Source organism: Salvia splendens, chromosome 15, assembly GCF_004379255.2.
Source record: "Salvia splendens isolate huo1 chromosome 15, SspV2, whole genome shotgun sequence".
In the NCBI taxonomy this organism is placed as follows: Eukaryota; Viridiplantae; Streptophyta; class Magnoliopsida; order Lamiales; family Lamiaceae; genus Salvia; species Salvia splendens.
This window is the reverse complement of record NC_056046.1, coordinates 9722197-9740429: the sequence shown is the minus strand read 5'-3', so window position 1 is coordinate 9740429 and position 18233 is coordinate 9722197. Positions and strand designations below refer to the sequence as shown.

The window sequence follows — 18233 nt, the reverse complement described above, 5'->3', positions numbered from 1 at the left end:
AAAATTTTCGTGCATGGTTGATGTTGTCATCAAAATTAATTAATGGAAGAAAAGTTTGAATCTTGAATGTCGTTTAATTGGTGTTCATGTCAAGTTGGGTGGAAAAGTAACAAGTTTGCCTCAATAATGTTTGAACAAAGTAGTAATAAATAAATCTGTCATATGTCAATACAGTCATACACGTATCGAACAACGTTTAGAGACTATTCTATTTTAGAACAAGCAAAAGGCAACTTTTCGATATTTGTAGGATTTTTTTTCGTGTATCTTCAGTTTTAGTGGCGTCAGAATTTAATCAAGAATTAGTATCAAGTGATTTACTATTAGTATTTTTTCCCCCCAAATTGTCCCTTCTGCCTAACTCTAGTCCTATCCCAGCGGATTGCTAGGAAACTGGTTAAATGATTTGCTCCATTCACATGAATAGGGATCAAACATCCGATCTCATGCTTAAGTGACGAAACGCTGGACCACCACGCCAGCCATGTTACTTAATTTACATTAAAGTTTTAATTTTTTACTACTTATTCTGGCTTTAATTAATACTCAACACATAATAATTAGATTCAGGCAGATTAAGTCACTAAAAATATACTCCCTCCGTCCCTTAATAGGAGTCGCTCTTTGACCGGGTACGAGTTAAGAAATATAGAGAAAAGTTGGTTGAAAAAGTTAGTAGAATGTGAGACCCGCATTTTTATATTGGGTTTATATAAAATATGAGTGAAGTGAGTTAGTGGAATGTGGGGCCTACTACCATTTATGGTAAAAATGAAGAGTGACTCTTAATGGGGGACGACCCAAAATGGAAATTAGCTACTCTTATTCGGGGACGGAGGGAGTAGAAAGTACTACCTCCTCTACCTCATCTCCTTTCCTTCTTTTTTACCAGGCTCAGTCACTGCCTATTTCCATAAGGTATCATTAAAATTTTAAATTTCTCACTTCACAATTAATATGAATGATGATTACTAAACACTAATCCATGCGGTAATGTCACCTCTTTATCAAAGCAAATCGCATTGAAATAAACACATAGACTCAAATCATTATGATATAAAAATAACTGAAATTCCGAAATAACAACTTCAATCACTATGATCTAAAAATACAAGATAGTTTTATTTATGGAATTAAACTGGTGTTTTTCTAGCTCCTCTAATTCATTCGCTATCAGAAATGTCAATGACTGTAGTGAAGTAGGTCTGCAGCAGTGGATTCATCCCCAAACTCAACTCGAGCCCCACCTCACTGAGTCCAGTTTCCGGAATCGTTCCTTTATTAAACAGCAGTAAACTCGGGTCGACCGTTTCAACCGAGAACGAGTCATGGCTCGGACCCCTTCTAAATTTCTCACCAATCACCAATTCTTTGCTATCGTCCCACCCTGTGATGGTGAACTTGGCCTCCGCCTCGCTAACACACTGCGCCGCCGTGGCTGAGTCAGCCAGCGAGGCGGATCGTCGGCGGTGGCATCGGCTCCCGGCTCGGGGGGCTGAGCCTTTAGAGACGTGGCGGATGTCGCAGCCATGAAGGGGCGAGATGAGCTGGGCGCCGCCTAGGACAGCCTCGACGGCGGCGTGGCAGCGCGGCCACTCGCCGGAGCTCATCAGGCCGACGGAGCCGTGGATTGGGTTGATGATCCGTCCGCAGGCTTCGTAGAGGAGCGACTTGAAAATTTCTGCTGACAAAAAACGGAAAATGTCATGAGATTTTTAAGTAACTAGTGTTACGCCCGTGGGATGCAGTATCTATTAATGTGTAAAAGTTTTGATGGACATACCGGGGCGGCTAAGGGGTGGGGCGGCGGCGAGGAGGTTGAGGAGGCCGGCACGGCCGTAGAATTTGGCGAGGAACAAGGTGGCGTTGGATTGGGATTGGGGTGAGTTGAGCCAGTGGAGGCAAGGTCTGAGGGTGCAGTATTCGCTGCAGCCTTTGCGGAGGACTCGGCACCCATTGCAGCTTAATCCCATTTTGAGAGAGAGAGAGAGAATTATGAAATGAATATAGGGATGTAGAGGAGGAGATAGACGGCGGTATTTATTTGCAAAGGGGAGCCACATAGTGAAGCCGAATTTGTGAGTTGACACTCAAATATATAATACTCCTTCCGTCCCATAAAAATATAGGCAATGTGTATGATACGAGAATTAAGATAAAATTTGTAAAATAAAAGAGAGAGGAGGAGAATGGTATGGTAAAGTAAGAGAGATTAGGAGAATGATAGTTAAAGTAGTTTAGTAGATAGTGAGACCTACATTATTAAATTGATATAACTTTACAAAAATGGAATGCACATTTTTTGTAGGATGTACGGAAATGGAAAGTGCACATATTTTTATGAGACGAAGGGAGTAATTTTTATTTATTCATGTTAGTATGGCTTGATTCTGTATAGTTTGTTATGTTATGTTTCATATTTTATGCAATAATTATATTATTGGATCTAGTCCGTTGTCTGTTTGCATATTTATATAGAAGTAGGACACATAACTTTGTAATCCGAAAACAATCTGAATACAATATGTTCTCTGTTTCCTGTCCATGGACGGTAGCCAACACAACGTTGGTGAACCACGTAAATCTGTGTCTCTTTACGTTTCCGTTTATCTAGATTACACAATTATTCTATTATGTCACAACAATTCATATTCTATAATCTCATAACAAGTTCTGGATGTGCTTCTAATTCTCCTCCATGTTTTGAAACAAAATTCACAAGCAAAGCGTGTATTGTTTTGGTACTATAAGGCATGACTAGTTTAGATTTGAGCCGATAAAAGCTATGAGTTGATCCTAAAATTAGTATGCTAGGAACAAGCGGCGCGTGATAGCCACGTTGATTGGCAGAGCCGCGTGTGCGCCTTGCCACATTTTCCCTCGTTTCCCTCCATTAAATAGGAGTAAAAAAATATTCTCTCTATTTCCTAATAATTGTCCATTTTAATTTCAACACGTAGTTTAACAAATATAAAGATAAATTAGTTGAAAAAATTAGTGGAATATGAGTTACATTTTTATATATTAGTTTTATACTAAAATATGAGCAAAATGATTTAGTAGAATGTGTGGCCTACTTACTATTTATAATAAAAAGTGAAAGTGAACAATTAATAAGAGACGGACAAAAATAGCAAAAAAGGATAATTAATGAGGAACAAAGGAAATAGTGTTTGTATAAAAAATATCATGTTTTTTTGGGGCCCTGATGAAGTTGTTGTGAATCCGTAATAATTTTAAGAGTGAACTACAAAAACAGTCCATGGACTATGCGTTTATCTCGTCCTTAGTCCCTGGACTTTCAAAATATCCCCAGACAACCCTGGACTAAGCGTTTATCTCGAAAATAATCATTTTTTACTATTTTGGGTCGAAAATACCATTTTGAGCATTTGGGCAATTTGGACTTTTTACACTTTTAACATTTTAAATCTGATATTATTTCAGTGATGTACTAAATCTGATATTGTTTCAAAATTATCATTCTTCTTCCCTTTTGCCATCCTTCACTTTGTTTCTTTATTTCAATATTAGATTTAATTTTATAAAATTAAATTTTAATTTTTAATTTTTAAATATCAATAATTTTTTATTAATATTTAAAATTACTATTAAATAACAAATTAATAGTTTTAATCAATATTTGATAGTGTCTAATATTTAATCAATAAGGTATGACAACGCCTTAGTTTTAATCAATATTTAATAGTTTTAATCATAAATAGATCATATAACACGATTTATTCTGAAATAAATATGCATCTAATGTAAGACTAATATAATTTTCGTTTATTAATTTGAAAACAATCAAAATTAACTAGAAAATTTCAACAAAAATTCTCCTATATCAAATTTTTAGTCAACTTCATAATATTTAATCACAAGCAATTATAACAACCGAACGAAGGCTAAATAGAATAGCTCTTATTTTTCCACCATGATTAATTTGTACTTCTTCAATTCAGCTGAATATTATATTAAATAACAAAAATTAATAGTTTTAATCAATATTTACAATGTCCATGAATTAATAGTTTTAATTAAAAAAATTTATTGATATTTAAAAATCAAAATTTAAAATTTAATTTTATAAAATTAAATCTAATATTGAAATAAAGAAACAAAGTGAAGGATGGCAAAAGGGAAGAAGAATGATAATTTTAAAATAATATCAGATTTAGTACCTTCACTGAAATAGTATCAGATTTAAAATATTAAAAGTGTAAAAAGACCAAATTGCCCAAATGCTCAAAAGGGTATTTTCGACCTAAACAATGAAAAGGGACCATTTTCGAGATAAACGCTTAGTTCAGGGTTGTCTGGGGATATTTTGAAAATCCAGGGACTAAGGGCGAGATAAACGCATAGTCCAGGGACTATTTTTGTAGTTCACTCTAATTTTATATATAAGTACAAAAGAATGTTGTTTTATGCACTGTCATTTTAAAAAAATTTACAAATTGACGTTCGACGAGCTAAGTCAAGATTTCAGAGTCCGAAAATAGACGCAAAGATATTTTTAAACAGTGAATAGTTTATGATTTAACTAAATATTTTTATTATTGAGCATGTATAGTTTGAAGTTTAAAGTATATAGTACTAATATTTACCTTTTTCATATTTACTCTGACTGCCCAACCCCTCCCCTCCAAAAATATACTCCTATGGAAATTCATGAAATAAATGACGCCATAAAACATAGAGTTTCTCAAATATATGATATTGTTTGATTTTATATTTTATAGTGTAGCATGTTTTTATTTTGTACACCTTATTAACAACAATTCGAATGTGCTACATCTCTTAAGTTACTTTAACTTATATCCATATCTTAAGGAAAACTTGTTTTTCTGTGTGAGCAAGACAATAAAGAGGCGTTCTGGGCGAAATATAAATGGGCTTTCAAATAAGTAAAATTAAAACATTGTAAATGGGCCTCACACCTATTAATATGGCCCAATACACTTTTGGGTTTAACAAGCTATGACTATATGGCAGTGTAAAGCGTCTATTAATACACATTTTTTTGAAGGAAATACTATTAATACACTATAAAACTAGTAGTACCATAAACTAAATCATCAAACAACATCTGTTGAAACTATGTGAATGCTATAGTTTCTTCAGATTGTATAATTCGTAATACAAAAGACCTAATTTTCATGATGAAAAAGAATTTTTTGGTGGATATTTTAGGTTAATATCAGTGGATATGTACAAACTACCACCCACGACGGCGAGACGCAATAGTAGTAGTAGTACATTTTTTAATCGATTGAAACTTATATTTGCATTAATTCATAATTACTATCGTATAGAAATTTGACATGTGAGTTAGACTTAGTATCACACATAAAAACCTATTATTTTGCCAACAAGTAAGGGTTTCCTGAATAATTTATGGGAAGTTGGAAACACTAAAATAAGGATTAACAACACATACTAGCTGAAAATCAAATAGTAGTAATGCGTGTTTGGAGTAAAAGATACGAAAAGAACAAAAGTTGATGCCAATCCAAGAAACTACCAAACAAATCATTACATGAGTCTTTTTCAACCCTGGGCTTGTCTATCCCGCCGCACAACCCCATTAAATCTCTTTATTTTCCCCTTTTTTCTATTTTTTGTCTATCAAAATTGAAACACCCAACATTTTTTGTCTATTTCTATTTTTTCTACTAGTATTACATAGCATTTTAAGCTTTCTAACCCTATTTAACTCTATACTTAAACTTCATTAGATCTATATTATGAAACACAAGTTTTACATAACCTAACCTATCCAAAAATACTAGTAGTTAAGAAAAAAAGAAAAATAAAAATATTAAAGAAGGGATCGACAGGGTATGATGTTCCTTTTTGGTACCAATATATATGCATATCTAAGTTGTATGGATTTTAATTTTATAGTTTGTCCTCCGAATACTACTCCCTCTGTCCACGATTAAGTGACTTAAGATTTTATGGAATATAATAGAAAGTGGTATAAAAAGTTAGCTAGAAAATAATTCTTACTTTTGTTGAATAATAAAATGTTATTAAGATGAATTAGTTAAATTTGGAGTAGTAAAAAATAAAGGAAACACTAAATCATGAATGGACAGAAAAAAAAACACTTGAGACAGTTGGTCATGGAGGAAATAGTATATTTTGAGAAATGTTTCCATAGTAGTACTAGTATAGTATTGTAAAGAAAAATTGATTTTAGCTTTATCATACTACTATTATTTTAGTGCAATATCCGCGTTGGAGGAAATGCTGAACCAATAATAATAAATGATAGACGTAATCATGTAAGTATTGTTTCCATTTGGTAATATATTTTGTCTACATCCAATTTTTACAAGAAAATGACAAAGAGGTTATATTTATATGGATTTCAGCCAAACTTTGGCGTTTGATTGTGAAGTGGACCAAATTTTAACTGTTGTGGAATGGATCTGTCTTCCTTTAAAGTTGCATCAGATTTATGGATGTAATGATCAATCTTCTCAATGTCACAGTTGAAACTTGAAACCCTCTGCTCCTTCCTGTCAATCTATCTAACTTCTTCTGGGTAAAATAATAGCTTCACCATTTTTTTTATTTCTTCTTTCATGTAATTTCTCAATCATCTTATGTTTATTTAAGACACCCATGTGACAAGTTTCCTTTGACTCCATTTGTAGTATATTTTACACTATTACTACATAACTTTGCAATAGTTTGTTACATAATATATGCATTTGAAAGTAATGAGAAATTGTTTTAGACATATCAAGATTGTGACAGTCTCCGAGAGTACTTGTAAATTTGTAGTGTATTTAAGTTTTGTTGTAAATTATTATACTAGGAAACCACCATTTTAGATCAATGGCTTGGTACTTCTCATATAATGGATGACGAAATAAATTTAGTTGTTAAGACATTAAAAGTATAAAGTGAATAAGTGTGTGCACAATTCATCAGTGGAGTAATAAGTTGGTCTTTATCACATCTTACAATTCATCAGTTCATGAAAAAAATTGCCACAAATTCATTTTCGATTAATCCACATAATTTTGCTAATTTTTATTGATACATAGCAATATGGTCTATAGTCTTGTGGAAGGTGCATTTATTTTGTTAAGAAACCATATTCATTTGCTTTTACCATACGTTTATAACAAGTACAAGTAGTGTCCATATTAGTGAAAATCAAATTTACTGTTAAAGCAACAATTCAATACACAACAGATCCAAGTAAACTACAACTACAGCTTTTAAATCAAAACCAATTTTACACACGCCAAAATTCACCCAATTCAAGTAACGCAGCTGCAGACAAGAATTACCAAAGACATACATCAAGTAATTAAAATATCACCAGAATTCTTGACATCCCAATTCCTAAATACGAGTAAGAAAAAAAAAAGTCATCTCATTGAGCGAGGGTCAATTTCTTTCTCTTGCGATTGTCCATAATTAATTTAATTTAATATGCCAAAAACCATATATACACCTGACAAAATTAAGACCTCAAAAATAACTAAAAAAATCCACTGAAATTCATGAGAATTCCCATGTGGTCCCATTAGCATAATTCAAAATCAAAACTGTTTAGCAATGGCATCACTTGAAAGGAAAATTCAAGCCACATCAATCATACACATAAATATTTGGATCACGGTAAATAGTAAATTTTTTGCAAAGGTAACTTTTGTATAAATGTATGTGGAGTACTAAATGACAAGTGTGTGCAGAATCTGCAGTTACCAATTATGGAAAAATGAGGTAAGTCTACCAAAGTGTAAAAAAAGTTTCACTCATAGAAGAGCAAAACGCTCTAAGCAATACCAAAAATGTAAACTGTGCCCCAATTAATTCTCACTAAAAAGAAATTTTGGTCTTGAGCGACGAAACAGTGACAGCGCTAAACAATAGTATCTGTGATATTCTCAAAGCTGATTATATATTTCGAAAAAACATTTTTTTTGATGAGGGGGTTGAAATAATTTAGAATTTGAAAACATATAAAACCAAAATTTGGAATTTTCCATTAAGATTATGAATAATACTCAAATCAGAACTAATTAATTAGAGATGATTAAATTAATTCAAGAAATAAAATATATGTGCATCATGATTGTATGATCCTCATCGTCTACTTGATAAAAAAAAAGGAAGAATCTTGAATTCCCAAAATACCCACGGTTTAGCCCGTGGAATATAAACAATAAATCTAGATAGAATTACAAAAAGGGATACAAATTGTATCATCATGAACTGAAATATGAGAAAAAAACGTAGGTATTTTGGAATAAAGATGCAAGAAATTAAAAATAATGGAAAAATAAATGTAGAAACACTAATTGTGGAGAGGATCTGGGCAGCTAGGAATTCTCCTTTTATTTTCAAGAAAAGTAGTGTTTGTGGCAGTGGTGTTGAGACCCGAAATTCTGGATTTGAAATACTCAGTGAAAATCTGGGTTTGATTGATGTCGGGGGCGGGGAATGACCGAATTGCCCCTACCTGGATTTGGGTTGAAATCCAGAGATGCAGAAGCAGGAGCAGCGCCAGCGACGGTGGGCAAAACAGTCTTTTTCTACCGGAAAGTGACATCGGGATGCGCCAACATATAGCCCCCTAACGAGTCTTCTTCTTCCTCTTCTTCCTCGTGTTTGTATCGCCGGCGGCGGGGTATATACGGAGGCTTCTGATCTTCACTTTTGATGCTGTTTTCTCGCTCTGGAGATAGAGAGAGAATGGGATGAATTGACGGCTAAATGTTCCATTTACATGTTAGAGGGGAGAGAGAGAGAGAGAGAGAGAGAGGAGGTGTTGATCATACATGTAATGAAAGGAAATCTCGGATTTTTTAGCTGGTTTTGTTGTTGTGTTTTTATGGCGGAGAGGAGAGGGAGCATTTTACAATTTACTGCTAGAGATAGGCCCCACTCCAACGCCACACGTCGATGGAAAAATTTGTTGGAATCAAATAAAGTGAGAATCAGGTTTTAATAAAAAAATTAAATCAATCTTGTGTAGCACTAGGTATAGCCGTATAGGTTATTCAGTTAACCCAAAATTGAATTGAAAAGATGATTAATCAAATAACTGATCTAGTCAGGATCAGATCAGTTCAGTCCTGGTTCCATGTCTGAGGACGAGATATTTATCGGTTATCACTGATAGAATCGATTTAGCAAATACGGAGTATAATTAATTAAAATTTCTGTGTTTAAATTATTTATATTTTATTTAGAGAATTTTATTATAGATTTGAATGAGTCCGATTTTTGGCTGTGATTTTAGGTAGGTTATAACCCTCACTTTATTTAAATAATCATTAAATTTTTAATACATCAACGGTTTTTTAGGAAAGTCATTTAGATAAATTTGTGGGAAAAATAAAAAAAGTAGTGAACCTCTTAATATTCACACTGTCCAATGTTTTATAACTGCACTTTTAATTCCTTTTTTCAATTTGATTTCTCTTCAATTAATCGAATTATATATCGATTAGGAACAGAATCGAACCGAATCCATTTCGGTTCCAATTCCATTTCTTTCATTTTTGGAAACTTAGGGTGTTGGAACTCTCTATTATAATCAACCGAATTCCCAGTCCTGATTTTGAGTTATATGTGATTGTTAATAAAGTAGTACTCCATCTGTCCCATTAGAAATGAAACATTTTCCTTTTTGGATTGTCCCAATTAAAATGAAACGTTTTCTAAAATGGAAATAACTTATCTCTATTTTTTCATCTCTCTTACTTTACTCTCTCTTCATTAACTCACAAAACAACACTGCATAAAATCTCGTGCCGATTCCCAAGTGTTGCATATTTAATGGGACGGAGGGAGTATATAGTAGTAATAGATTACAAATTTGTGATTGATTCTATTCAAGAGCGAGAACGATAAACTCTTATACATAGACCACCCCTTCTTCACATGATGAGATTGTACTAGTGCAAGTAGGCCCTTTAATAATTAACAAAACACACGTTAAAAATGACGTGGGGGATGGGCGGCTATTTGCATTGTCACATAATCACATTATATATATATATATATATATATAGGGTCTTCATCTACCAAAATCAGTCCTTAAGTATAGAAATACAGACCATATCTAGACCGTCAGATCTGGAGATTAATGGCTAAGATCTGGAGTGACTCCTCGTTTTATATGGGTCATAATAAGGCCGATCTATGTCATGTTAGGGGTAATTTAGGAAACAAAAATATTAATAACTGTCGTTCCGTTTTTAGGCCCTGATTAATTGGGATTGGGAGTAATTACTGCACACGTTCCATTCTATTTCACTCTCTTTCAACAAAAACTCTCCAATCTCCCTCAAATCTTCTTCTTCTACCACCAAATCAACAAAAAATCATTCAACAAAAAATCGTCTCGGCCCCTCAAAATCGTCGTCTCCTCCACAGATTCGTCTTCTCCTCCACAAAAATGTCGCCTCCTCAAAAACCCTATTCCTACTCCAGAAAATCGACGGAGAAGGGGAACCAAAACCTACTTTACCACCAAATCAACAAAAACCCTTCTCCAAATCAACAAAAACCCTTCTCCAAATCAAAGCGTCTCCACCTCAAAACCGTCGTCTCCTCCACAAAATCGTTGTCTCCACCAGAAAATCGAATCCTCCACGATTTTGGAAGACGGTGAACCAAAAGCCTACTTCAACAATGGTGGACACTCGAGCATCTGGATCTGCTAGTCATGACGGAAAAAGTTAGTAAGATTTTGTTCAACGCTTGACTTAAATTTGACTAAATCAGGCAAAATTATCACTTTAATTGGTTGTTCGGCACGTAGTGTATCAGAGAACGAACGTGAAGAATAAGATTTTGCGGATCCCTAAAGCACCGAAATGTATGTCGATTTCATTTTCTGGGATTTGGATGCATGTAGTTTTGTTTCGATTTTGGAACTTTGGTATTTAATTGTGGTTTTTTGTTCCATAAACAAAAGGTCAAACCTCTTCAATGGCTCAAGTTTTCGTTTAGTATGACCCAAAAATCGTAGTTGACGATTTTGGTTATTATTAGTGTATTCGTCGGTCGTATGACCCAGTGCCAGCTTATTATGCCCCAATTTAACCAAATGTTTCTATGACTGAAATCCCCGTTTAGTATGACCCAAAAATATATCTAATGTTTTTGGTTATTGGTAGCGTATACTTTGGTCGTATAACCTAGTTCCAGCTTATTATGACCCAATTTAACCATATGTTTCCATGACTAAAATATATTATTAGTATGACCCAATAGCATAGTTGATGTTTTTGGTTATTGTTAATGTATTGTTTGGTCGTACTAATATTTGCAACCCATGTTTTGCAGAGGACGTTCTTTTGTAAGTATTTAACAATGATTGGTTGTCACAATCAATGCAAATCAGTGATCAACGCACCTATTCAGAGGTTGAAAATGAGTTGGACAACGACAGACAATGTTGATGACAACAGGGTTTATTTGCTTAGACACCTTGAAGTCTACATGGGTGAAAGAGAGGGTCAATGACTTTTGAATGCTTTCCTCTTGTTTTTTGTAGACGATAGCCCATGCGATGAATATTACTCGATACATTGGGTCACAATAAATCAATATTTGAGTTATAGAATTGTTAGGTTAATTTGTGTCATAATATACCAACATTCGAGGCATGACGTAAAACTACTCAGTACCAGCATGCCTCATACAATTTGATCGAAATGTTCGCATGAAACAAACTTATTGGAAGTACGACCGAAGAATATTCTCGTGTTCTGAACATATTAAAAAACCAAATACGCGATTGTAATCATGTTTTAAACATATTAAAAAAGCTAGCAAGACAGAAGAATGCAAACACAATAACTAAAAACAATAGTTATGCTTTTGGGTCATGCTAAACGACGTTTTGAGTCATGAAAATATGTGGGTATATTGGGTCATAATAATCCAATATTCAAGTCATGCCATAAAACTACTGTTTTGTATGCCAACAACTTAATGACGATGATACAGAATTGGAAATGGAACTGATTAATCTGGAACACGATTGGAGTTGGAATCTGCTAACGACGATGATATATAAAATTGAGAATGGAACGGATTAATCTGGAACACGACATCGACGAATATTAAATCACAAATAATAAATCTTCATGGAAAAAAGTATGATGGAAGTTTGATGGTAGATCGGTTGAAGAAGATGAAGATAGGAAGAAGAAGAAGTTGAGGAAAATAAACTATTAACTCATGCGTGTGATTTGTTGGCCGAAATAAATGTAGGCAAGATTATAGGAGATGGCATAACAATAGAGAAATAGCTAATGACTTTATTAACCTTAATGAATATTTAGTGAATAAAATAATAATATTTAGGGAATTAAATGGGCCATTAGATCTTTTAATCTCAAGATCATCTCGCCTAATCCTACGGCTGAAAATTGGCCTGTATTTCTTTGTTTAAATGGATTCTTGTTTGGATCAAAATCCTATATATATATATATATATATATATATATATATATTCAACTATGGCTGTGAATTGTGATAGACATATGTTTGACTCGATTTCGTACGATAATATATTTGGGTAGACCAAATGAATAAGAAAAATAATACATGTCGAAAATCGATAATATAAACAAACAAATGTATAATAGGCTTCTGGTCCTCTAATTAGTCCAAGGGTCCCCGTGTTATGTGGTGGTTTTGTAATTGCCATTTGCTATAGCTATAACAGACTTCAAGTTGCTTATTATTGTACTACCTACTATTTAATTTTAATAGTAATAGTAATAAATATCAAAATCATCCTCAGCACTCAAAATCTTTAGTCAATAGTTTATGGATAATCTAATTTTAAATCCATACCAACTTCTTAAATCTATATAAAAGATGATATATTAAATGTGAAGCAGTTAGAATTAAGTTTCCTAATACCAGCATTAGCAAAGTTAAATTGTCTCTAAGACCTGTTTCATTTTTCAACATTGCACAAAATCTTGATCACATGTCACTTCGTACATGCGATTATAAAACAATGAAGTGGCTAATGTATATGAAGTTTTATAGTACTACTACTACTATTTTATTAATTGACAAATAAAAATAACATAGATTTGCAGAGACGATAGATTCGGTTGATCCAGCTATGGTATTAACGGAGTATTACTATTGGGAGAATGATACTGTCACTGTGTCCCCCAAAAAATAGTTTAATTATGCCATTTTAATATGTCTATTAAAATTAGGTACAGATATATTTTGATTTTAAGAATTTTTTTCACAAAAGATCAAGTATCATAGTCCAAGTCCGAAAGTTACTTGAACTAGAAAAATTTAAAAAAAAAAACCATACTAAGATAAGCCCACATATCGATCACTACTACCAAACTATAAGAAACCAAAGAGGCATCATCCACTACAACCATAAACGATGATGACATATGTGTGTGGCCCAAAAGTGACCAACCCCCACCGAATGAACACCAAACAAGTGACCAACAAATCGCATTTGAAAATGAATACATTTGAGGATTATTTGTTATTGGCCAGCAAAAACTTGATTTTGGGTTGGGCTCTTTTGGCCTAACTTATTTGCAATTCTGTGGTTTTTATAATTGATGAGAATGGTTAGAATTCAGTCACTCAATGATACAGGTAACTTGCATAACAATTTAATTAATCACTGATAAATACTGTAAGACATTATATCAAATATCATAGATTCCTTCCAGACATCATATTTCTGTTTCAGACCCAACGACACATGATCAGACAAAATCTAAACAAGCCAAAATCAGATTCCACTGCTTGATCTGATTTTGGCTTGAATTTCACCATTAATCAGTCAACAGATATTGTAGACAAGAAGAACAATCACATCTCCGTCGCCTAAGGTATACATACTGTAACAGTGACTCACACTAACAAGAAAATCTCTTCACGATTCACCTCCATATACACGCCCTGTCATGCCAACAGCCGAACCAGCATGGTTGAGCTTCTTCGCTGGCTGAGTGGTTGCTCTCGTGAAGTACACGTAGTAGTAGACGTTGAGAATCATTGTTGCAACCACAAAGACAGCTCCAGCGATGAATATGCCCTTTCGTAGCGACTCACAAGAGAAATTATCTGCGTAGATCATGTTCCTGTATTGCGTGTGGTAAGCATTCTTCTTGGCACCAGCTATCAGACAAGCTTCGGCCACTATGAATGTCGCCCTGTGAAAGTTCAGAAATAATCATTCACAAAGCCAGTCAAGTAAAAGCGATGTAGCAATGGTTACTATCCTATGATTAAACATATCATAATTCCTGAGTCCTGTGAAAATAAAGGGACACATAATTTATATATACCATGAGGCGAGAAAATATATTATGGCCCAAGCACGGTTTCCTCCGGGTGTCAAAGGTCTTCCTAAGCACATGCACCGTGTGACACCCATGAGCAGGGACTCGCTTGAGAGAAGGAACAAGAAAGCTCCGACTCCATAGCCAGTAGCAGCATCTGAGTGGTAAACACAGTATGTTTGATTAGTAGCAGCATCCGTATGTAATTCACCCTGTTATGCAAGGAGAGATAAGAAAGCAAGTCATAATTATATTTCTACACAGCTCAAATAATGAAAAGTAAATAAGTTAGGAAGCAGGTTTTGAAGTAAGATATTGAATGCTAGCATTAGTCAATAGTTTTAACTAGGCAACATGCTACAACAATGTCTCTGGGATCTTGATAACAATATTTAAGAATATATGTAGTCCAACATACCAAAAAGCCACCAATATTGTTTGAGTACAAAAATATGTTTCACAACGTTTCGAAGTTAGGACTGTACAACTATCAAGTAATTCAAGGCTTTTATCGAAAAGATGTAAGCATACGTATCTTGGACAGGGAAAAACATAAAGCAGTGAAGCAGAAGATCACCAGAATAAGAATCAACCGGTTATTATACCAACTACCAACACCTAGCTAAAATCAGAACAACATGAGACAGTAAAGTGATACAAAATACTATGTTCAAATCTTAATTTTGGATAAATGCATAAAATATCTGAGTCTGTGACCAACTAAAACCAATTGAAGCACTAAGGGTACACAACAATGAGGAAACTCACAACATGTTTCATAGGAGATACACAGCCAAGAGCAGCAACAGAGTAAGTAGAGGAAAAAGAAAACTTTGCACTCCGAGATAGGAGAAGTAAACTACACTTTTCTTGGCTACCAAAGGTTGCTCATAAACGATAAGCATCTAGCAACATGATTTCTTTAAATTTATTAAGTAGAGTATATCAAAAATTTTCAAGGTTTTGCTTAGTACAAAAAGGAATCTTTATAACAAACCTAACATATTGAAACACTAGGCATCAATCTGCCACAACAAATTATTCTTTTGCTCAATTACATCCACGAAATACCAAAAATCACATTAATCAGATTTTCTTGCCTCGGAAGTCAGATCATAAGAGCATCCACAATGGATGCCCGATCGCCCGAGATCGGGCTCGGGCGTCCTCGGGGATCCATTGCAAACGCCCGAGCCCGAATCGTGCGACCGAAAGATCAGTCGTCCCGATCTCAAGCCCGATCGATCGGGCATCCATTGCAGCGTCGAGCCCGATGACGTGGATGCCCGATCACGCGTTTTCCCATATTTTTTTTATTTTTGCTTCTTTTCTATCTATAAATATACCTTATTTTCACTCATTTTTCACAAATCTCTCCCTCACACATCTCTCTATTCCAATTTCTCTCTTTCACTCACTTTTCCAGTATGGCCGGAGAAGATATAAGTCGGGCTATGGAAAGCGCAATGTTTTCTTTCGGGAAACAGATTCTCGCAGGTATTCGTGCAATACAAGAGCAAGAGCAGGCCGAAGAGCATGTCCCGAGGCCCATCCGCATCCAGACAACCGTCCGTCGAGAGCATCGTCTAGATCATCAACGTCTGTTCGAGGACTACTTCGAAGATGAGCCCCGTTGGGGAGCGACGGTTTTTCGCCGACGGTTTAGGATGCGATGAGAACTGTTTCTCAAGATTGTTCACGCGTTGGAGGCACGCGACGAGTACTTCCAGCAGCGGCAAGATGCGGCCCACAGAAGCGGTCTATCCCCGCTCACGAAGTGCACGGTTGTGCTTCGTCAGTTGGCATACAACACCACACGGTAGACATGTTCGACGAGTATATTCACGTCGGGGATACAACTGGCCGGGAGTGTCTAGTAAAATTTTGTGAGGGTGTGATTGACGCCTTCGGCGCCACATATTTGCGCAAGCCGAATGCCGAAGATTGTCAGTTCCTGATGAGGATGCACGATACGGTGCACGGCTTTCCTGGAATGTTAGGGAGCATTGATTGTATGTACTGGGAGTGGAAGAAATTGTCCGGCAGCGTAGAGAGGCCAATTCACCAGTGAGTATAAGACCAATTCAAACAACGACATCAACGTGTTGAACACGTCGAGTCTCTTCACCGAGCAATGCAACGGCAACGGTCCGGTTATCAAGTTCACTGCCAATGGACGGCAGTATCATATGGGGTACCCTATGGAGTCAGTGAGAGATTACAAGCTCAGGAGTCCATGCGCAACCAACAGGCTCATCTTCAACTCATGAACGACATGGTTGAAGAAGTTTGGAAACGTAGTGGTCGTTGAAATTGTACCTCTTTTTAAAGTATTTTTGTTGTAATTTTTTTTAATTAAATAATGTTTTTTTTTGCTAGTTCTTTAATGTAGAGTCTAATTTTGCTATTTATAATGTGTAAACATAAAAAAATAATATTAACATTGAAATGAAAAATGGATAAGAGATAGGACATCCACTAGGGTTCCCACTAGAGTTCCACCATTGCAGAAAGATAGGGCATGCTGATGTGGCAACCACTAAGGCTCTCGCTAGGGCATCCATTGTGGATGCTCTAATGCCTACCACCAACATCAGCAAATTAATTTCTCAAATGACAAAAAATGAAACGAAAAGGGACATTCAATATAAAGGACCATAATTAATCACAGAAATAGCAAGATTGCAAACCAACATTTAATCAATCGACAACGAATTATTCTAGGAACTATAAACAAAATCTAAACACCCTTCTCTACTTTCCGAGGGTTTCTAAAATAATTATAATCAATCCAAAACCTGTAGAAATCAAAGGTTACAGATTTCAAGTGAAAATGATCTCATCAAGTGTCACAAGCTATTAATTTCATGAAAACATAACAATAACAATCCTTCCCCAAAAGGACACACACGGTGAAACCCCACACACTGGCAAAGCTAAGTATTGAAAGCAATGAAGGTTAAACAAACAAAAAAGCACAGATACCAGAAGAAGAAACAACAGCATTTCACAATCATGAACTAAAATCGAGTTGGAATGTGTCGAAATGAACAGAAAAGGCAACAGACAAGAGAGATCGGAAGAATTACAGTGCTACGGCGGCGCTCGGCAGCAATCGAGAATCCAAATGCAACTAAGCTGAGAACAATCACAAGGAGATGAACGAGCGACGACCCTTTGCCTTCTCCCATATCAGCTTCGGCGCTAATTTGTCTGAGTGTGTGTGCGAGAGGGTAATTGAGGTGTAACAGAGAGAGTGTTTGTGCAAATTATGAAAAGCAGTAGGAAAAGAAGAAACAATAATACGCTGTTATCCGAAAAGCGCTTTTTATGTAAATTCTTTAACCTGACGTGATTTGGAGCAAGTGCGTCGCACGCTTGGTCAAAGTCAATTTAATGGAATTTAATTCATTTTAAATAAACGGATCTATTAATATCACCTTAATTATGAACGAAAGTAATGAATTTTAGACTTAGTTTAGTAGTAGTAGTAGTATTATTATTTTTCCAATTTAGATATTTTAGAATTCAATATTACTTTTTTTTGGCAAATAAATATAAATATAAAGCTAGTGTCACAGAAAATGTAGATAAAAAATTATTATCTCTATCCTTTAAAAATATACTCCTAAAAATTTTTTATATCAAGAAACTTTTTTCTTCCCATTGAGGTGGTGAATCATTACTAACTCTGCATTAAACCCATGTCATTTTAAAAGTTCTATAAAAGATGGAGGTAGTAGAATGCACCAGCTGGAAATAGCCAATAGGGATGTCCGTTCAACCTGAACCCAATGGCTGACCCAATTAGCCCGCTAAAACTAGAGCATTAGGACTGAAAAATTACAACTTAATTAGATATCGAGCTAGCCTGCTTGGCTGCACAAAAATACTACCTTTTTC

The 18233-nt window shown here is 35.0% G+C and overlaps 2 protein-coding genes and 1 long non-coding RNA gene across 4 annotated transcripts; 1 reads left to right on the top strand and 2 right to left on the bottom strand.

The window, feature by feature from the left end:
* Positions 1–1055: 1055 nt before the first annotated feature.
* On the bottom strand, positions 1056–1996 carry LOC121767912 (LOB domain-containing protein 41-like). The gene is made up of 2 exons (XM_042164241.1): positions 1784–1996; positions 1056–1681 (listed from the first exon to the last, which is right to left on the bottom strand). Exons 1-2 carry the CDS (start codon positions 1971–1973, stop codon positions 1164–1166), a joined length of 708 nt encoding a protein of 235 aa, XP_042020175.1. The 5' UTR covers positions 1974–1996; the 3' UTR covers positions 1056–1163.
* An 8066-nt stretch (positions 1997–10062) lies between these two features.
* On the top strand, positions 10063–11608 carry LOC121767779. 2 transcript variants are annotated; one of them, XR_006043202.1, is made up of 2 exons: positions 10063–10717; positions 11329–11608. It is a non-coding gene; the product is annotated as an uncharacterized LOC121767779 (long non-coding RNA). The 2 variants fall into 2 exon arrangements; XR_006043203.1 differs by lacking the exon at positions 10063–10717 and adding an exon at positions 10830–10858.
* A 2035-nt stretch (positions 11609–13643) lies between these two features.
* On the bottom strand, positions 13644–17617 carry LOC121767921. Its single transcript, XM_042164252.1, has 3 exons — positions 17420–17617; positions 14337–14542; positions 13644–14201 (listed from the first exon to the last, which is right to left on the bottom strand). Exons 1-3 carry the CDS (start codon positions 17519–17521, stop codon positions 13922–13924), a joined length of 588 nt encoding a protein of 195 aa, XP_042020186.1. The 5' UTR covers positions 17522–17617; the 3' UTR covers positions 13644–13921.
* Positions 17618–18233: the final 616 nt, after the last annotated feature.